This window comes from Entelurus aequoreus, linkage group LG04, assembly GCF_033978785.1.
Source record: "Entelurus aequoreus isolate RoL-2023_Sb linkage group LG04, RoL_Eaeq_v1.1, whole genome shotgun sequence".
Taxonomy (NCBI): domain Eukaryota; kingdom Metazoa; phylum Chordata; class Actinopteri; order Syngnathiformes; family Syngnathidae; genus Entelurus; species Entelurus aequoreus.
This window is the reverse complement of record NC_084734.1, coordinates 52,282,123-52,304,371: the sequence shown is the minus strand read 5'-3', so window position 1 is coordinate 52,304,371 and position 22,249 is coordinate 52,282,123. Positions and strand designations below refer to the sequence as shown.

The window sequence follows — 22,249 nt, the reverse complement described above, 5'->3', positions numbered from 1 at the left end:
CAATCAATAAATCAATCAAAGTTTACTTATATAGCCCTTCATCACAAGTGTCTCAAAGGGCTGCAGAAGCCACAACGCCATCCTCGGCTCAGATCCCACATCAGGGCAAGAAGAAACTCAAATGGGAACAATGAGAAACCTTGGAAGGGACCGCAGATGTGGGGACCCCACCCTGGGCGACCGGTGCAATGGATGCCGAGGGGATACGATTAATAATGTGAGAGTCCAGTCCATAGTGGGGCCAGCAGGAGATCCTCCTGCATGTAGAAACTTCGGAGCATAGAGACATCACCGACTGATGCATAAGGAGTGGTCCACCCCAGGTCCTGACATAATGTGAAAGTCCAGTCCATTGGGAGGCCAGAAGGAGATCATCTTGAATGGAGACAAGTCAGCAGCGCAGATGTCACCAACTGATGCAAAGAGGAGTGGTCCATCCTGGTTCCCGACTTGGATCAGCTAGTGCCTCCTCCGTGGAGGCTGATCCCTGGTCACCTGATAACCTCTCCACGCAGGAGAGGGGGGCAGAGCATAAAAGAGAGACAGCAGATCAACTGGTCTAAAAAAGGGTCAGTTTAAAGGCAAGAGTATACAAATAAGTTTTTTAGATGGGATTTAAATGCTTCTACTGAGGTAGCATCTCTAACTGTTACTAGTAGGGCATTCCAGAGTGCTGGAGCCCAAATAGAAAACACTCTAAAGCCTGCAGACTTTTTTTGGGCTCTGGGAATCGCCAGAGTTATTTGAACACAAATTTCTGGCTGAGACATATGGTACAATGCAATCAGCAGGATAGGTTGGAGCGAGACTGTTTAGTATTTTATACGTAAGTAGTAAAACCTTAAAGTCACATCTTAAGTGCACAGGAAGCCAGTGCAGGTGAGCCAGTATAGGCGTAATATGATCAAACTTTCTTGTTCTTGCCAAAAGTCTAGCAGTCACAACCAAATGTTAGTATTATTATTAGCAGTAGTATTATTGTTACTAAAAGTAGTAGCATTATTATTACTATTATCATCATTATTAGTAAAGTATTGTTATTATCGTAATTATTAGTTGTAGTAATAGTAGCAGTATTATTGTAACTACTTGTAATAGTGGGATTATTATTATTATTGTAATTATTAACATACTGTATTATTCAGATTGGGTTACAAAAGTTGTAGGTAGACCTACAAGAATTGAATCCATCTTCATCATCGTTTTCTTCAACCCACGTGGATCAGGATGTCAGTTTAAACAGATTGTGACGTCACGTCGAGCACGGATCTCCGTGGAAACGGTGACTATTCCTCCCTCCATCCCTGCCTCTCTCTCAGCCGGGTTGCTCCAGGGATGGTCGACACTCGGAAGCGTCCAGACCAGTCACACACGAACCAGCAGGTGTTGATCGGAACCATATCGGAACCATGTCGGATTTCCAGTCAGGACTTGGAAGCAGACCGCTGGAGGACATGCACGTGCACGAGTTCGCGCTCATCGAGAGACCAAACCGCAGAAGTGTAAAGGTATTTAAATAATATGTATAATATTTACATTTACATTTTTCATTCAGCACATTTGTAGCGTTACCCAAGTGCAATACAAAAAGTGCAACACCACGTTTGACTGATGAGGACGGTGGTCACGTGACGTGTGGGCGCAAGAGCGGCCCCCGCAACGAAATCTGAGGGAGACCCGCACAGTGACGCACTATGGCTCAGCTTAAAGTGCTGATGTCATCATTCATTGCTTTCTTTTTCATGGTTATTATGCGTTGGCCGCGAACCAGTTATTACATAACTATTATTATTACTCTCATTGTTGTTATTTAATTATTACAGTGTTATTCTAAATATTACAGAATATTGAATACTGCAGTAATATTGTTAGTATCAATAATAACATCATCATTACATTATTATTATTATTATTATTTTTAATGTTATATTTATCACATATATGATATAACTGGTGGTCGAGGTTTGAAATCTGCGTTTGAAGCTCTGTGTAGATGCAGCTTATAGCATAACGTTCCGCTAACATGCATGTTGGCTTCACTGGAAATAAGCAAGGTGGGCTGGGATAGGCTCCAGCTAACTTATAACGCACAGGTGGATTTGGATTGCAAAATATCTGGGATTTACCCTCTAAATAATTTTTTTTACATCTGTAAAAATTGGTGCTTTTTTGTGAATAATACAGCTTCTCAACTTTCAAATGCTGATGAAAAACACTTACAAATTAATATTCTCCAATGAAGAAAAAATATTACTATCCAAACATTCTTCCCATGTAACTATGAAGAGATATGTGTATCGTTTTATAGAAACAATTTTTAAAAAAAACAAGATTTGCAAAAAAAAAAAAAATGCAACCTTATCTTGCTGTAATTCACTTTCTTTGTACATAACTTTACACCATACTTGCCAACCCTCCCGGATTTTCTGGGAGACTCCCGGAATTCAGCGCCTCTCCCGTAAACCTCCCGGAAGAAATTTTCTCCCGAAAATCTCCCGGAATTCCGCATGGACCTGGAGGGGGCGTGGCCTCCAGCTCCATGCGGACCTGAGTGGGGACAGCGGCGACAGTCTGTTTTCACGTCCGCTTTCCCACGATATAAACAGCGTGCCTGCCCAATCACGTTATAACTGTAGAATGATCGAGGGCGAGTTCTTGGTTTCTTATGTGGGTTTATTGTTAGGCAGTTTCATTAACGTCCTCCCAGCGCGGTAACAACACACAACAACAGCAGTCACGTTTTCGTCTACAGTAAAGCAGTTCGTCTGCCGTAAACAGCAATGTTGTGACACTCTTAAACAGGACAATACTGCCATCTACTGGATAGTCTCCAGAACACTAAAATACAAGTATTTCTTTTATTTATATGTATAATTAAAAAAAAAAAATATATATATATATATATATATATATATATATATATATATATATATATATATATATATATATATATATATATATATATATATATATATATATATATATATATATATATATATATATATATATATATATAGCTAGAATTCACTGAAAGTCAAATATTTCTATATATATATATATATATATATATATATATATACACTACCGTTCAAAAGTTTGGGGTCACCCAAACAATTTTGTGGAATAGCCTTCATTTCTAAGAACAAGAATAGACTGTCGAGTTTCAGATGAAAGTTCTCTTTTTCTGGCCAGTTTGAGCGTTTAATTGACCCCACAAATGTGATGCTCCAGAAACTCAATCTGCTCAAAGGAAGGTCAGTTTTGTAGCTTCTGTAACGAGCTAAACTGTTTTCAGATGTGTGAACATGATTGCACAAGGATTTTCTAATCATCAATTAGCCTTCTGAGCCAATGAGCAAACAAATTGTACCATTAGAACACTGGAGTGATAGTTGCTGGAAATGGGCCTCTTTACACCTATGTAGATATTGCACCAAAAACCAGACATTTGCAGCTAGAATAGTCATTTACCACATTAGCAATGTATAGAGTGTATTTCTTTAAAGTTAAGACTAGGTTAAAGTTATCTTCATTGAAAAGTACAGTGCTTTTCCTTCAAAAATAAGGACATTTCAATGTGACCCCAAACTTTTGAACGGTAGTGTATATATATATATATATATATATATATATATATATATATATATATGTATATATATATATATATATATATATATATATATATATATATATATATATATATATATATATATATATATATATATATATATACATATATATATATATATATATATATATATATATATATATATATATATATATATATATATATATATATATATATATATATATATATATATACATATATATATGAAATATATATGAAATACTCCAGTTGGTGAATTCTAGCTGTAAATATACTCCTCCCTCTTAACCACGCCACCAACCACGCCCCTCACCCCCAACCAGCAGATTAGAATGCAAATACTTTAATTTCGTTTATTTCGTATTTTAGTTTCAAAATAAAACTTAAATATCTTACAGTTTGTAACCCTGCATACAATAAACATCAACACAATTCAACAAACAAAAACAAGACATGATGAGAATTATTATAAAAAGTAAAGAACAGATTATTCATAGCAAAATATGATTTATATTGACATTTATGACATCAACTAACATATTTGAATACAATAAAATAAAAAGCAAAACTTTACAAAAGTGTAGAATCCCCCTGACCCCTAATGCTTGGGGCCCTAAAGTAACATACAAATTCTCCCACCCCCGCTTCGACACCACTGTCCATGTTTGCAATCTTCCCACACTTATGCAGGCTGGTACTGAAGCACTTCTTCTTCAGGGGAGGCTCCGGCAAGCTGAATGCAGGCTACTTTATGCAGTTGCTGCCTCTCTGTTAGGCCCCAGTAATGCACGTTACTTCTGAGAGTTTTGTTTTCCTCCTCACAATAAAAATAAAAATTTGGGGCTTTTCAGAAAACATTCAGGGCATGAGCCCTTGTAGCCAACCCCTAACACCGCCCCTGCTATCAGGTCACCCATCAGAGTCCTTAGTAAAGGTGTGCAAGCGCAGTAGAAGATGATTTAGCAAAAATCTGATGGCTGTGAGGTAGACTTGCTAACCACAAGATTACAAGATTGATTTATTACAATGTCTGTTTGCTTCTTTGTCTGGTTCTGTACAAAATAACATTTCCTTCAATTTAAGCGCAGGTGCATACCTAAAAGTCAACTCAAGGTTATTTTTTCTTTTCTGTCAGACTGCAGAGGAAATCAGTCAGCTGACAGTGGATGAAAACCTCAACGATATTGACAGAGCCGTCTACCTGCTCAGGTGAGACTCCAGCACATAATGTGGGTGAGCTCAGAAGAAGCATACATTTCCCCTACCTAAAAAGTGGACGCGTGGTTGCTGCTTCTTGTCAGTTGAGTCCAAACATCTTAGAAGCAAAGCGTTCTTCATTTCTGCTATGTTCTCCATATTTTAGTATGGGCCAGGAGGTGCAGCGAGCGAGCGTCATCGCTAACCTGCCATTTCTGATCCGTCAAAATCCAGCAGAGACGTTCCATTGGGTGGTACCGAAGGTTCGGGTACGTATGTATGGGGGCGTCTTCACTAAAGACAGACACATAGGATGTAGTGCTGAACTTTTGTGTTGCCTAACTCAGGAAGTCTTAGGTGGAGCCGGAACTGAAATCCAACTAGCGGCGGCAGTGTCGTTTCTGACCGTTCTACAGGATGACATCGTCCTGATCCACACCCACACCTACTCCATACTGAAGACGGTCCTGCTCCACCTGAACCACCGAGATGCAGGTAACAAGCGCTGAACCTAATACCTGCAGGGAAGAACTCTCTTGGCACTGATGATGTTGTCTCTTGTTGATAGCGGTGAGTAACGCCTGGCTGGAGACTCTGTTGTGTGCCATCGACGTTTTACCAAAGGAGACAATCAAACAGGAGGTAGCAGGATTATAAGACTTGATTATTCATAGTCAAAACTGTGTGTCTCCTTGTGATCCTGTCTATCTTCTTGGTTTATGTCTTCAGGTGCTGAGACCTCTTGTCTTTCAACCTCTGCCTTCACATTCTCTCCACGCCCGTTTGGCCCACTGTCGCATTCTGGGCAAAGTTTCCTGCAAACTGGATTGTCACCTGTAAATATTTAGCTATTTCTATGCACATGTGTCTATTTTTATTTCCATTATTATTTAAGACCTTTCCCTTTTTTCAGGGTCAAGAAAGAGCTCCTGCCATTGGCTCGCGCTTTATGTCAGGATCCAGAATTTGAGGTTCGAGCGTGCATGTGCCGCCAGTTGGAGAGCATTGCCACGGCAACAGGGTAAATATTTGATATTTTTATTTCAAGAAAGAAAAGAAAGCAAGCGCACACACCTTTATGACGTGGTGTGTCTCCTCGGTGAGTCCAGTGCAGATGAAACCAGCACAGAGCTGCTGCCTGACTTGGTTGACTTGGCGAGAGACGGGCACTGCGACGTCCGTCTTGCAGCGTTGGACACCATCATCAACCTGATGGAGAAGATTGACAGCGGTGAGTGACTGCTAATGGCTTCAATAAACGCTACTGCTTTGTCATACATGCCTGCTCCTCAGAGAACAGACTCCGTGTTGTGGTTCCCTTGGTGATGTCCGTGACCCAGGCAGATGATGCCATATTGGCATCTTTGTCATTTCAGTTTGGAAAAATCTGCAGTCAACTCGCAGGTGAGAATCCCATCTGTTTCTGTCTGATCTTTCAATTACAGTCAACAAAAAGTTTGAGTCATATTTTATTTACAACCTTTTAGCATCACTTTCAACTTACACACCAGTCTGTGGTTCTAAAGTCATCGCTGTCTTCAGGTTGTCTGTCAGACGAGCAGAAGGTCCATTTGCTGCAGACGTTCAAGTCACTTTGTGTGGTTGGTCTCAATACTGAAAGAAAGCAAGACGTTGGCATGCAGACAACGCTGATCCGGTGCAACTGCTGCTACAACCTGCCGGTGGACTAACATAAAAACACAACAAACAAGAAACAACGCAAAAGCTGAGTGACAGTCTCTCTCTAACCATTGTCTCTTCAGACCATGTTGGCCTTTGCTGACTCCTCCCACTTCCCGACCGACCTGTACCTGTCGTTTTCAAGTCTTTGTTGTGATCCCGAAGTCAGCGTCCGAAGAAGCGCAGCTTCCAGTTTTCATCAGGTTAGAGTTAAGCAAAAACAACCAGTTCCTCCATTCGGAAGTTAGTTCTGATGAAAATAAAAAAGTACTCATAGTGATAATAAATCTTGAATCCAGACAGTGACACCTAAAGCTAATCACTTGTTCCTTCTGACATTTCCTAAAAGTTTCATCAAAATCTGCTCACAACTATTTGAGTTATGTTACTAAAACATACAAACTAACAAACTAATACATAACCCAATGTCGGAGTGATTAAATGTTGCTTTCAATCATGTACCAAATCAACATTTCTTCTTGGGTCTCAAGTTTTCTTTCAAAATCAAATTTGCATGATATAAGCTGTGTTTGTGTATTTCATTGTCAGGTGGTAAAGTCGCTCACTTCAAATGTTCCTCTGGTCCACAAAGAGCTTCTGATGCTGTTGAAAGACGACGCTCTGGAGGTCTGAGGTCACAGGACAAATAACACACACTCTCTAGAACCTTCTCCAAACCTCCATAACATAAATCTTCTTTTTCATTATGTTGATTTTGTTTTTGAGGTGTTGGATGCTCTGATGAATCACTTAGAGCAAACTCTGGAGGTGGTTCTGTTCAGAGGAGAGAAACTGATGCAGGAGCAGAAGGTCAGAAAACTAACTAGAGCATCTCCTGTGGTTCTCCAACTTCTTCTGTGATGTAATCGCAGTTTGCACCGTGTTGTCTGGGGATCCTACAGGGTTCCTTCCAGTCTTCCGAACTGCTGTCGGCTCTGCTGTCAGCTGAGCAGAAGGTTAGTGGTTCTCTGCGCTGGAGGCTGCATGAAAAACTGTTGCAGCGTTACAGCAATCTGGCCAAACTTCTCCCCGGAGAGGCACTGCACCATAGTCTGTCTCCTCGCATTTTTCTTATCCTCACCAGCAACGTCAGTATACTCAACCGAATCCACACAGTGAAGTGAAGCATGGCAGATGCTAACGCTTTACCAATGCCTGTTTGCTTACAGAAGGTGTTGCCAGTGCAGAGAGAGGCTGCACGAATGTTCTGCACGTTCCTTCGCTATAACCACAAACAGGAGCATCGTCGAGAGATGATGGAGTGGATGATCCAAGGTCAGAGGTCTCTGGGGCTTCACTCTCAGGTTCTGTGTAATGTTCCGTGACAGATGACCTGCATTACTTCTCTTTGGTTTTGCTCCTTATCAATCCTAAGGACCTCTAGTTGAACATGTCATATGACCAAATGACGGACTCATTGTTTTTCTTCAGCTCTGGCTCAGGGGCGAAGTTACTGGAATCGTCTACGATTTCTTGATGTCTGTGAAAAGGCCAATGAGATTTTCTCCAGGAAGTTCTTCAACAGACATTTCTTGATCCCAGCTCTAGAACTGGTCCATGATCCTGTGGCCAACGTCAGGTAGGCCAACACTGCAAACCTCCATGTGCCAGAGTGACACTGCTCTTTTTCCTGTTGGGTCACCACCAGGTACAAACTCTGCCACATGCTGCCCTTGTTGCGGTCATCGCTGCGCCTGCCTGTCGACAATCAGCTATTAATGCAGCTGGATTTCTGTGTGCAGAAACTCCTCTGCACGGAGAAAGATAAGGACGTGGTCACGGCCATTCACAAGGTGAACCATCCTTCCTTTATTGCAGGGATATCCAACTGGCGGCCCGGAGGCCAAATCCGGCCCGGGAATGACACCAACACGGCCCCTGAGTTCAGTTCAAAACTTAGGAGACAACTATTTTTGGACTAAATTCCAAAAAAACACTGTAGCACTCCTGTTGTATAGAGGAACTTAAACAACTTTAAACACATTGGCAGATCCCTGCATTGACATTTCGAGCAAACATAAAACACTGTGGTCCAAACTTGTGATTTACATATCTTAGGCTGCGGCATGTCGTCCCCTTTAAGTCCACTCCTTTTTGTCAGTTACAATTTTTTTCCGTAATGTAATTTATGTAACTAAGGTGTTGCTGTAGCTTGTTTACTTCAAATGCAGTCAATAGTCATTTGTTCAACTTCTTTAGTTATACTAAAAGTGTTCCTCCAGGTTCCTCAAGGTTCCATTTTAGGTCCTTCCTTTTCATGCTTTGGGCTATTCAACTGGTAGCCCGTGAGTTCAGTTAAAAAAAACTTGTGAGGAACTCACATTTTTGGAGCAGACTCTCAAAAACACTGTAGTGCTTGTTGCAGAAGGTCCAAAAAAACAGGAGCGCTCCTATAACTGTGACGAAATAAATAGACCAAAATCAAGTTTACTATAAAGGACGCTGGGGTTCCGTAATATACAACCTCTGGAAAATTATGGAATCACCAGTCTTGGAGAATGTTTCTTCAGTTGTTTAATTTTGTATAAAAAAAAAGCAGCAAACAGACATGACACAAAATTATAATCATTTCAAAGGGCAACTTTCTGGCTTTAAGAAACACTAAAATACATCTGGAAAATAAATTGCTGGAGTCAGTAACAGTTTCTTTTTTCAATCAAGCAGAGTCAAATAATCGGGGAATCACTCAAATCTGAGCCAAAATATGAAATCACCCTGTAAATTTTTATCACCAAAGTTAACACCTGCATAAGATTAAGTCTGTTCATAAGTCTGTAGTTAATAAGGAGTGTTCACATCTTGAAGAGCTGTTGCACCAAGCGGATTGACATGAATCATGGCTCCAACACAAGCAATGTCAGTTGATACAACGGAGAAGATTTATGGTGTACCGATTGTAAAAGTTCAGTAACACTTTTCTAGCAGATATATTTCTCACTTTTCTCATATTTAGCACATTTTCATTACATTTAAGTTTAAATTAAATGTTGACTGTAAATATTATATGTAAATGTTAAATTTAAACATAAATCTTAAATAGAAATCTATATTTTAAATAGAAATCTATTTGACCCCGAAAGGGACAAGCGGTAGAAAATGGATGGATGGATGGTAATCTATTTGTTAAATCTAAACCTAAATCCCAAATATAAATCTATATGTTAAATCTAAACCTAAATGTTAAATCTAAACCTGAATCTTAAATATAAATCTATATGTTGAATCTAAACCTAAATGGTAAATCTAAACCTAAATATTAAAATCTAAATTTGAGCGCTAAATCTTTCGCCAAGTGTAAAGGTGAATATTCATAGGATGTCAATATTCAAACCAATCCGATACCTCTCAGGCACAAAGCCGCGCCCACATCTCTGCCTCTCAGTGCAGACACTCCTACACGTTTCTTGCTGCAGAAGAAGGAAACATGACCGATGTTCCTAATGACAAATAACATCAATAAAGCTGCATATTTTTAAAGAAATGTTAGTTCCAAACATGTGAGTGTGCATGGTGTGTTGAGACAATTACCCCGGATTTCCACTTAATGCGAAAGAGTCACAAATGGGCACAGGAGTGCCGGCGCACTCTTTATGTTTTTATTCAAGTCAATGTGTCAATCTCCACCGCTTGCGGAACGTCACCGACATGCCGTTGCCGTTCCGCATTCCAGCGCTAAATATACGCAGAGCTTCTATTTTTTTCGGATGCTGCAACAAATCTGTTCAATTCAGCTAAAATCTGCTAGTGTTGGACAGGAAGTCATGCACAAACACAAAATATAATATTTATAGTATATAAAAGGTTACACTTTGAAAGGTCGTAACAGCGGCGGCGGACATGAAGTCAACTTGTCAAAAGTTATCAGAATTAATATGATCTTGTTGACCCAAATGGATGAGGACATGCTGATTATGGAGGTCCAAAATTAAAGAATAATGTACAGGCAGCTAAATGGGGATATGGTGGCCTGTTTCAAATATCAGCTGATACGGAAACCGATAAAGCAGAGGACTGATTGTGTTACACGCTCGCCAGGGATGATGTTACTGTTGTATTGTTGCTTGCTGCAAAAAATAAAGTGGCAGGACCTAGATTATTTGCTCCTGCTTCTCTGGAAGGACAGAATAAACGATTTGTTGTTCGCTTTATTACTACCTTCCTTATCACGTCATTATGCACAAATTATGCATTATGCAACAGAACGACTGTGGGGATTGCCAGATGGCAGATGGCGTCGCTCTCCCGCAGTGAAGCCGATCCGCGGCCGTTTCGCATTCAGTGGAGATTCAGGATTAGACACTCAAACATATCGACGCTGGACTTCCGCGTTTGACAATAAATGGAACAGCTTCTATTTACATCAAGGGATGCAGGCTGTTGGATTACACCTATTTCTTTTTGTATGTGTCTTTTCATCATTTCGCTGCGCTCCTACATCATGATTGTGTCACATATAAACTGCACTATCGCTGTAAACAACGTGGTCACTGCAGGCAGCAGCCAGCTGACAGAATTGCTTTGGATGGGTTCTAAAGAATATGTCTTAATTGTGAGCTAAATGGTAAAAACATGATCTTAGTGAATGTGAAGTAATCATTTTGTCAGAGGTTCGGACCCGGCACATGCCGATATGCGCCCTTTAATATGCTTATTTTCCATCCTCCTTCTCCTTGCAGCCTGACACAGCACCGCTGTCAGAGAAGCGTGGTTTAAAAGGAAGTAAGACGAAGAAAGGATGACTTTAATATACACTCACTAAAATCATGTTTTCATCATTTAGCTCACGATTAAGACATATTCTTTAGAACCGATCCGAGCGTGTTAGCGGCTGCTGCTTGACATTGACCACATTGTTTACAGTAATGTAATGTTCATATGTGACACAATCATAAAGTAGGTTCGCAGCGAAATGATGGAAGACACATACAAATACAAATATGTGTATTCCAACAGACTGCATCCCTCAGTGTAATTAGAAGCAATTCCATTCATTGTCAAACGCGGAAGTGCAGCTTCGACACACCATGTACACTCACACGTCTGAAGCTAACTTTTTTTTTTTAAATATGCAACTTTATTGGCATCATTTGTCATTAAGCATCCGTCATGTTTCCTTCTTCCGCAGTAAGAAAGGTGTAGGTGTGTCTGCACTGAGAGGCAGAGATGTGGGTGCAACTTTGCCGCTGAGAGGGATCGGATTGGTGGAATTTTCACATAGTGTAGATCAGGGGTCGGCAACCCGCGGCTCCGGAGCCGCATGCGGCTCCTTGACCACTCTGATGCGGCTCAGCTACATACATGCCGACCCCCCCCCGATTTTCCCAGGAGATTTATGGATCTCAGTGTCTCTCATAGATTACTCCCAGGGAAAAATTAATCCTATTTACACTCTAATTACTAAATAAAGGGCGTGCCCTAATTGCAATGCAGTAATTGTCCTCTATAGCATTTACATATAGCATGCCAGTCCAGCCTCATGTTGTTATTCCTTGCACACACAGTGGACAGCAAAGCATACTTACTCATCAGCCACACAGCTTACACTGACGGTAGCCATATCAAACGACTTTAACATTGTTACGTTACAAATATGCGCCACACTGTGAACCCACACCAAAAAAGAATGAAAAATACATTTCTGGAGAACATCCCACCGTAACACAACATAAACACAACACAACCATTACCCAGAATCCCATGCAGCCCTAACTCTTCCGGTCTACATTATACACCCCCGCTACCACCAAATCCCCCCACACATCAACCCCCCCCCCCCCCCTTCCGTGCGTTGGTTGAGCGGAAGAGTTAGGGCTGCATGGGATTCTGGGTATTGGTACCGTCAGTGTAAGATGTGTGGCTGCTGATGTAGTAGCCTTGCTGTCAATTACGTGAGCAAACTGAAGCTACATTCTACATGTGGTTGAGCAGGTACACTGTTAGGGCAGACCGCAGAGGGTGCCAATTGCAGTGTCATCACGCTCTGATATTCGGGAATCTCCCGGGATAAATGAGAGGGTTGGCAAGTATAACATCAAATTTCCACATTAAAGTGCGTGCTGGTGCGTGTGTCGGAGACCCCTGGTCAACATAGCACAAAGCATTTAAGCTTTGTATGCGGTGTTTTTCATTTTAAATTTTAGAAATTTTTTTGTGGCTCCCATTACTTCTTTAATTTGTGAAACTTGCCAAAATGGCTCTTTGAGTGGTAAAGGTTGCCGACCCCTGGTGTAGATATTCATCTTTACACTTGGCGAGAGATTTAGCGCTAACAATTAGATTTAAGATTTAGGTTTAGATTTAAAATTTAGGTTTACATTCAACATTTAGCACTCACATTTAAATTTAGATTGAGATTTAACAGTTAGGTTTGGATTTAACATTTAGATTTAGATTTAACATATAGGTTTAGATTTAAGTTTTAGGTTTAGATTTAAGATTTAGGTTTGGATACAACATATAGATTTATATTTAAGATTTAGGTTTAGATTTAATATTTAGATATAATATTTAGAGTCAACATAAAATTTAAACTTAAATGTGATGAATATTAGTTAAATCTGAGAAAAGTGAGATCAATCTGAGAAATATATCTCCTAGAAAAGTGTGACTGAACTTTAAGGATTAGCAAACTTCTGTTACAAAAGATGTTGATTGTTCACAGTCAGCTGTGTCTAAAAATCTGAAACGAGTACAAACAACATTGGAAGGTTGTAAAAGGCAAGCATACATCAAACATCGAAGCATCAAAACAGAAAACACACCAGTAGAGTGGAAAAACAAGTTGCCTCTAAATTGAAGCTATTATCATATACATCTGATTATGACACCGAAAGAATTACAAAGTTTGAGAATAAATAGATATGATCAAAATGATATTAATCTCAAGGAGATTCCCGAGCCATTTTGAGAGATAATGGGATAGCCAGTCACGTGGTTTCGTGACGCAGAGGTAGGAATCGGAGATCCCTTCATGACCAACAACAATGCAAATCATGCAGACTTTATGATAGCCAACAACAATTACTTTGGGAAAAATTATAATCCAGAAATGTATATTGTTGATCCTGAATATAAAATGAGCAATACGTTTTAGAGGCTCAGCTAAACAGATCCAGCTTTAGTGAAACACTAAGCATAATGATGCAGTATTGTTAAGTACTAAACAATTTATACAAACTAAGAACATAATAAAATGATATCTTACTGTACAATGTCTGCTCTCACTGTGATGACGACTGATAGGATGTCCATATTTTCCCGTTTATATGAAGAATTAATCATGACGCACTCGAAGGGTTAACAAGGAAAAATCTCCCAGCAGACTTTGTCTTCAGTTGTGAGTGTTTGTCTCCATCTATAGGTATACATTGAATGTCACAGATTAACAACTAATCTATATGAATGGCTAAATTATCCTAATATCAAGATGAGAGGCATGAATTATAATCTAGAATAACTTTGACAAGGCGAGACGCTGATAATAACAACATCGCTAATATTTTTTAATATTCAGGTGACTATATGTATAACATGTATTGTTGGCAGGTTTTGTGTAGTTATTTTTAGAAGGTTTTGTAGGTGGAATAGAGAACTCCCATTGACGGACTATTGATGTATTTATTTATTTATGACTTAGAATGCATAAAAAGAAAAAAACATATGTGTTAATTTCTTATATTGGGATTGTAAATGATAGACAGCACATCACTGTCTAGTTTTTGCGTATTTCCAATATGACGGATCTGATAACATGGTCAGAGTGCAGAAGTGTTACTCTAGTGACGTCAATCTACGGAAATTATCGAAGATTTTCTGAGCAAAATATTCAAAATGGCTGACTGAATTTGTGATGTTTAGACTGTATTTTCAGATACTTTGCGGATTATAAAGTTAAAGTTAAAGTACCAATGATTGTCACGTGGTGAAATGTGTCCTCTGCATTTGACCCATCCCCTTGTTCATCCCCTGGGAGGTGAGGGGAGCAGTGGGCAGCAGTGGTGGCCACGCCCAGGAATCATTTTTGGTGATTTAACCCCCAAATCCAACTCTTGATCCTGATTGCCAAGCAGGGAGAAAATGGGTCCCATTTTTATAGTCTTTGGTGTGACTCGGCCGGGGCTTGAACTCACAACCTACCGATCTCAGGGCGGTCACTCTAACCACAAGGCCACTGAGTAGAATCAATACAATTGGATATGGTTTAATGGATACAATGAAACGAAAGGGGACGGCGTGGCGAAGTTGGTAGAGTGGCTGTGTCAGCAATCGGAGTGTTGCTGGTTACTGGGGTTCAATCCCCACCTTCTAGTCACGTCCGTTGTGTCCTTGGGCAAGACACTTCACCCTTGCTCCTGATGGCTGCTGGTTAGCGCCTTGCATGGCAGCTCCCGCCATCAGTGTGTGAATGTGTGTGTGAATGGGTGAATGTGGAAATACTGTCAAAGCGCTTTGAGTACCTTGAAGGTAGAAAAGCGCTATACAAGTATAACCCATTTATCATTTATTTATTTATTTATAAACACAATTAAGCATATAATGTCAACTTGTTTTTCCACTCTACTGCTACTTTAAAGCAATTTGTCTTAGAAACAGCAAAACAAATGAAGAACAAATGGGCGGAAACTAGAGTCACCTTCTGTAAGAAACCACCTGAAGGAAATGGGATTTAAAAACAGAAAAGCAATAAAAAGTTATTCAACAAAACCCTAAAAAAAGGTTACAAAGGGCTAAAGAAAAGCAATGGTGTTCTATGAGTGACTGGATAAAGGTCATATTCAGCGATGAATCGCAAAGCTGCATTGGGAAAGTTGATTAACTGGAACTTTTATTTGGTGCCGTTGCAATGAGATTTATGAAGACGACTTCCTGAAGAAAACATGTACATTTCCACAGTGATTGATAATATGGGGCTGGATGTCAGGTAATGGCACTGGGGAGATGCCTGTCATTACATCTTCAATAAATGCACAAGTCAACATTGACATTTTTGACATTTTTCTTGTTCCATCAATTGAAAGATGTTTAGGGATGATGACATCATTTTTAAGATGATAATGCATCTTTTCAGACAGCAAAAACTTTAAAAACTTTCCTTAAAGAACGATACCTAAGAACAATGTCATGGTCTGCAAATAGTTCAGATCGCAATCCAATTGAAAATCTGTGGTGGAAATTGAAACAAATGTTTCATGACAAGATTCCAACCTGTAAAGCTGATCTGACAACAGCAATACAAGAAAATTGGAGCAAATTTCCATCCATCCATCCATTTTCTACAGCTTGTTCCTATCTGGGTCGCGGGTGGTGCTGGAGGCTGAAAAACTTATATTCTCCATTGGTGCGTTAGAAATATAAGAAAAAGAAGAATTTGGACAATTTCTGAGCATGACACCTTTTTCTGCTCTTATGATTCTTTTCAGGTCGTGTTGGAACTTGACAAGCTGGATCTCACAGAACCTGTAAGCAGCACATTTGAAAGTTGCACAGCTGAAAGTGTGATTTGTGTCCTCATGCTGTGTCTTATGTCAGTTTCAGAGGATGAAGGACAACAATTTGTTGGACCACAAGAAAGAGGCAGAAGAGACTCTGCTGCTGGAGATGGTCAGTGTGAAAGTTCCACTTCCCCTTCACTGATCCACTTCCTGTCATGTAGGAATGATATTTTATGTTCCTAGGAGCAACTGGAAAACCAGCAGGGCGAAACCAAATCGAATTCAGTCAAACAGTCAGAGAGACGACGTGAGAACAATGTTTTTCCTTGTAAAATAAAGTAAAACAAGCAATTTATTTACTCCTAAATATCTTCTTTCTTGTTCATATTTTCGTATTCAACAGGAAGTGACCGTAATCCCAGTCTGTCAAAGTCAAGCAAGTCTAAGTCACTGTCCTTTTCGGTGTCCTCATCCTGTAAGACTGAACACATAGCAAAACTTTGAAAGGAATTTTTCAATTGATGATGATCATAATGTTTGTTTGTTATGAAGGTAAAGAGATGAGGAGGGTCAAACTGTCACGGAGTCGATCCCTCAGCAGTCAGCCACCTGTCTGCAAACCCGACACGCCACAACAAACTAGGTGAGACTCGTTCTTTTTAAATTGAACTGTTCTTGTTCTCAGAGTAGTCTCAAGCTGGTCCCAGCGTGGTGCCAGAGTAGTTCTTGGGTGGTCTCAGGATGGTCCTGGGGGTCAGTGCGACCTGACCTCAGGGTTGAGTTGGCTTAAGCCAAACCTTTACCTCTAGATCTACTTCAATCATATTCTGTGTTGTTTATGTTTTAGCAGTCGGAAAGAGTTTAGTGGTCCTTGTGCGAGTTGGAAGTCATCGATACTAAACAACAAAGGTACCATCTCCAACAATTAATCTGCGTCAGTAGTGTGAGCATCATTGTCTTTTTTAATCATACATCCATCCCTTCTTGAAAGCAGATGATTTCTCAACTACCAACCTTACCCCGGCTGTGCTGTCTAAGTCTTCGCCCACCTCGTATAAACCAGTGCTGATCTGCAGACACTTCACCGATCTCCCTGACATGATGGCTTCAGAAGGAAAAGCAACAAACACTTTAGACCTCAGGGATTGTCATTATATGACGAACCATAGAGCCAGTCATTTAGATCATAGTATTGGTCCTATTGAACCCAGAACTAATACCGTGGTCCAGAGACGAACCACCTTGGACCGAAGGACAAATACTTTAAGCCAAACAAACCTTGGGACTAATGCTTTGGACCAGAGCGACAACGGCAGCAGTAAGAACAGCTTCATGTCCCAGCGCAGTAAATCCATAGATCAGCACAGCACTGCACTGAAGGACAGCAAGTCAAGGAAGTTGTTCATGTAAGTTCCTGTCAACACCCACATTCACAGCTTTGTTGAATGAAAACTGCTATATCAGTTGATTAATTACATTGTCATAGCTTATTTCTCCTGATTGGGAATAATTAAACATCAACATGTGACTTTAAAAAGTTCTTATGTTAAAGACATGCTTTTTTTCAAGCACTTCAAAGTTTGAAATTTTATGAAAGCTGACTTGTTATTAAGTCTTGTATTATTTTTGCATCAACAGGAAGTCCAACTCTTTCAGCGTACAATCAGGATGTCTGTGACATGAGGGACATCAGCCTTTATACAATCAAAAATAAAGGAAGGAGGACCATAACAAACATCTCCAATTTGATTGGTCGAGTGAACACATCACAAAATAAATGTACCCATTGGTTTGATTGCTGATTGTTGGAAGCACAATTTGATTTGTATTTATCATCAAGCGTACAATTTGGTTATTCTGTGACATTTAAGAGGCAAACTTGTGCTGCTGTTGTGTGTCAAAATAATATTTGTTATTAATTTAAACAGAACATGATACCACTTATGATATAATTGTTTATTTGTGTAAATAATGACAGTAACATGAGTTTTCTGTTTACGTTCAAGCTGAGGGAAGTTCACCATCATTTCTACATTTGCTTAAAAGTAATCTTTTTTTTGCTGAAAAGATTTCTAGTTCTGCTTCCTTTCAATGAACATTGTCAGCATTTCCTTTACGTTGACATTAAGTCATTATGTAATCACACTCAACAAGCACAATGGGAAACAACTACAACAGGTGAAAGGTCAACTCATGCACAAGTGTTGATTAAAGAGTATATGTGTTCCTAATAAAGTGGTCCCTACAGACGCGACCCGACCTACGCACTTTCCATGTTTGTAGAGTTTTGTCATTTTTTAATGTTATTATTTTTATATCACTATTCCTTTGCTGCTGTTCTCTTACTTTTTTATTATTTGCATGTTGTTTTTTCTCTGTGAGGATTTGCAGCAGTTAATTTTCGGCAAAATGTTATAATACGCTAAAGGCACACAACTCAAAGTTTGGATGCGTGGAAGCATTGTGAAGAAAAAGTGACCTAATAATTGTAACGCCAGTGTTCGTAAGTAGAGTGGCGTCTGTATAGAATCCCCAGATACATGCAGCACACACAGGCTGGACACTTTTGGTACTGCAGCATACGCGGTGCCTCTACATTGCCTTGTCAGCACTTTTATTTCTTGGTGGGATCAAGCAGGCGACCCATCAGGAGCACGCCGCCGCTGGTCTGATGGTACACAACAAAGATGAAAGGTCTGTTGATGGTGAGTCGAGGAGGAGGAGTGGAGAAGACTTGGGATCCGCCTTCAGATGTATCATTACCACCACTCTCGTTAACTGACAGGATGGCTTTATGAAACACCTGCAGACAAGTGAAGACATGCTAGGACTGAGCTAGATCGTCTTTCAGGGTGATGGTCTTCATTTTGTCACCTGCGAAAGTTTGGTGCCTTCAGCGGCACCCATGTTGCTCAGGTCTGCGTCATCCTGGAACACTTGGACCATCCCCAGAGTCCGCAGAACATCCCTAAGAGAGTAGGAATTGTCCAACAGGAAACGTGGTAACTGCACCTCCAACTTCCTGCGTGGACAATAGGAAGGAACTAACAAGCACCTGAAGGATGACAGGTAACAAAGAAGAAGAATGAAGGACTCACGTCTTCTTCAGCTGCCGGATCCAAGACTGGATTTTTTCTGCTGTCACTTCCTCTTCCACTGCATTGATGTCCACATTTTCATCAGGCAGCACAACCAACATGGCTGTTTCGTCTACCATTGGCAGCTTCAACACACCCACTTTGAGCGAGCGATCGTACGCCAGGAAGTATTTGTCTGCCCTGAACATCATTGGAACCATGACCACGTGGTACTTGTCCACAAAGAAACGTTCATCCTGAGTGACGCTGGCGTTGAAGGCCTGACTTAACCGACCTGGGAGAAAAAGTAACAGGTGTTACGAGGCCCTGGGCAGCTGGGGTGTTTCATGCCAAGCCTGACAGGGCACACCTTGGTAAAGGGTGGCAGTTGCAAGCATCAGCTGCGTCTGGGGGTCAAGGTCAGCCACCAAATCCTGCACCTGGTCCCCGGTCTGCTGCTGGACCCAGTTGTTGATCGTGTCAGCAGCTTCCTGCGGCGTTGAATAGGCCAGGCTCTTAACAGTCTCCCCGTACTTGGTTTGAACCAGGTCCAGGTATGACGTTGACACCTGGATGCTCAGGTCGGGAAAAAGGGCCACACCATGTTTCAGGTTAAGGGCCCCGCCCCCAAGCAGAACAGTTTTCATCGATTGAAATAGTTCTGAAAGGAGGAAGCGGGCAAGTTAAACATGGGTCAGGAAGCCAACAAAGCCCAAAAAGAACACGGGGAGAAACACTTCGACCCACCTGGGAAGCTTTGAAGATCCAGTCCGGCCAAACCAAGCACTTGCTGTAGCTGGTCCTGGCTCGACCCACCCGTGGCGCCGAGCAGCGCTGACAGGCCGTGTGATACCGAGACTGTGGACAGGAGGATGTTGTTGTCTGTGCGGCTGGCAAGCGCACGATACAACCGAGTAGCGAAGTCCGAGTTTTTGTTGATCAGGTCCTGAACCGGCCCATCAATGGCTGGCTGACTGCGAAGCGGAACCAGGAGGCTGAGTACAACGACCAAAGTCATGAGGAGCGAGGGCCTCATTGCTGGGAGTAAGCAGAAACTATTGTTATTTGGCCATAAACACTAAACTACTGCACACAACATCAGTACATTGTTTTGGGATTTAAGGACCCTTTTCTTGTGGCATTTCATGTTCCAATGATCACTCATGAAATATTACAAATGCAACGTAGTTAAACTGCTATGATATTTTGAATGGTATACGCCTTATACTTGTATAGTGCTTTTCTACCTTCAAGGTACTCAAACTGCTTTGACAGTATTCCCACATTCACCCATTCACACACACATTCACACACTGATGGCGGCAGCTGCCATGCAGGGCCCTAACCACGACTCATCAGGAGCAAGGGTGAAGTGTCTTGCTCAAGGACACAATGGACGTGACTAAGATGGCGGAAGCTGGGGATCGAACCAGGAACCCTCAAGTTGCGGGCACGGCCGATCTACCAACCGAGCCACGCTTGGTTTATGGTTGTCCATCAAATCTGATGACGTCCACATGATTGCTTTGATGGCTAAAACACCAATCTGTTGGCCACATTTTTTATTATTAAATCATTTCTATAACAACACATAATCTTCTATGGCTTTAGTCTTGTTCTTTTATTTTTTAAAAATGTATAACTATAACACATAATCGTATGTCTTAAGTCATGTTTTTTATTGAATGAAGTTAATAACAATAACACATAACCTTATACAGTTTTGGTCTTGTTTTTTTATTAAAGTAAATTAATAACAATAACACAATCTTATAGAGCTTTAACCTTGTTTTTACTTGAAGGAAATTAATGAAAGTAACACATAATCTTATTTTGCTTTAGTCTTGATTTTTTTATTTCAGGAAATTAATAACAATGACACATTATCTTATAAGGCTTTAGTCTTGTTTTTTTTTTTATTAAAGAGAAATAATAACACAACATACAATCGTATACGACTTTAGTATTTTATTATATAAGGAACTTGATAACAATAACTCATAATTTTGTATGGCTTTAGTCTTGTTTTTTTATTGAAGGAAATTAGTAACAATAACACATACTATTATTGGGTTCTAGCCTTTTTTTTATTAAAGGACATTACTAACTATAGCACATAATCTTATGTTTTTAGTCTTGTTTACTGAATATCAATCAATCAAAATGTACTTACATGGCACTTAATCACAATAATGACAATAACACATAACCTTCCTCCCACCTCCAAAGACATGCACCTGGGGATAGGTTGATTGGCAACACCAAATTGGCCCTAGTGTTTGAATGTGAGTGTGAATGTTGTCTGTCTATCTGTGTTGGCCCTGCGATGAGTTGGCGACTTGTCCAGGGTGTACCCTGCCTTCCGCCCGAATGCAGCTGAGATAGGCTCCAGCACCCCCGCGACCCCGAACAGGACTAGCGGTACAAAAATGGATGGATGGACATAACCTTCTATGGTTTTAGTCATGTTTTTTTTTTAAGGAAATTAATGACAATAACACAATCTTATAGGGTTTTAACCTTGTTTTTTTAATTTAAGGAAATTAATAACACAATCATATATTGCTTTAATTGTGTTTTTTATTGAAGGAAAATAGTAACAATAACAGACTATTTGACTCTAGCCTTTCTTTTTTTTTATTTAAGGAAACCAATAACATAACAGTAACACAATCTCATGGGGCTTTAGCCTTGTTTTATAATGGAATATCATTAAATACATTAACTCATAATCATACATGGCTTTAGCTGTGTGACATCATCTCATGTGTCGTGGTATGACAGTAAAGATTCTTGAATTATTTAGCATTGCCACAATTTGAGGGCGAACAGTGACGTCACTGATCTGCTAGAATCGAGGCTACATGGAATGCATTGAGGTGTTTATTACACACAAAATCCCGATCAACTCGAAACGATCCTTCGCTAGACGACCTGTAGCTACCGGAACTCAGCAATGAAACAAACAACAAACCTTCTTGAGGCTTCTTCATCTTCTGCGATTATGTTTTATATCAGAAAAAAACGACGCCTCCCACCTCGGACATTTGCAAACTGCGCATCATTGTAAAGCTAGCGCAGACCGGAAATAGTTTTGACCTCCTGTAGGTTCTTCACAATATAGGTACCCAATAAAGAGCTCTAACTACCCGATGTAAACAACAAAGCTTTTAGAAGCCCAGTCTCATTCGGTGATGTTGAGGTTTTTCCAGCAGAAAAGACGTTAAAATCTCTCTCACCTAAAATGATGCTAACGT

General features: G+C 40.3%; 2 protein-coding genes across 2 annotated transcripts; one reads left to right on the top strand and one right to left on the bottom strand.

Annotated features, from left to right (window-relative positions):
• Nucleotides 1–1,326: 1,326 nt before the first annotated feature.
• ppp4r4 (protein phosphatase 4, regulatory subunit 4) lies at nucleotides 1,327–18,157 on the top strand. Its single transcript, XM_062045261.1, has 25 exons — nucleotides 1,327–1,508; nucleotides 4,743–4,816; nucleotides 4,971–5,073; nucleotides 5,152–5,299; nucleotides 5,373–5,446; nucleotides 5,534–5,640; nucleotides 5,718–5,825; nucleotides 5,914–6,035; nucleotides 6,098–6,208; nucleotides 6,347–6,486; nucleotides 6,568–6,687; nucleotides 7,034–7,111; nucleotides 7,211–7,294; nucleotides 7,387–7,572; nucleotides 7,654–7,759; nucleotides 7,916–8,063; nucleotides 8,133–8,277; nucleotides 15,904–15,942; nucleotides 16,013–16,084; nucleotides 16,159–16,222; nucleotides 16,319–16,390; nucleotides 16,468–16,558; nucleotides 16,763–16,824; nucleotides 16,910–17,321; nucleotides 17,554–18,157. The coding sequence occupies exons 1-25, from the start codon at nucleotides 1,410–1,412 to the stop codon at nucleotides 17,591–17,593; spliced, it is 2,805 nt and encodes a 934-aa protein (XP_061901245.1). The 5' UTR covers nucleotides 1,327–1,409; the 3' UTR covers nucleotides 17,594–18,157.
• On the bottom strand, nucleotides 17,857–22,119 carry LOC133648809 (protein Z-dependent protease inhibitor-like). The gene is made up of 6 exons (XM_062045263.1): nucleotides 21,967–22,119; nucleotides 19,740–20,030; nucleotides 19,363–19,653; nucleotides 19,014–19,287; nucleotides 18,790–18,937; nucleotides 17,857–18,718 (listed from the first exon to the last, which is right to left on the bottom strand). The coding sequence occupies exons 1-6, from the start codon at nucleotides 21,983–21,985 to the stop codon at nucleotides 18,530–18,532; spliced, it is 1,212 nt and encodes a 403-aa protein (XP_061901247.1). The 5' UTR covers nucleotides 21,986–22,119; the 3' UTR covers nucleotides 17,857–18,529.
• Between the last annotated feature and the right edge of the window lie 130 nt (nucleotides 22,120–22,249).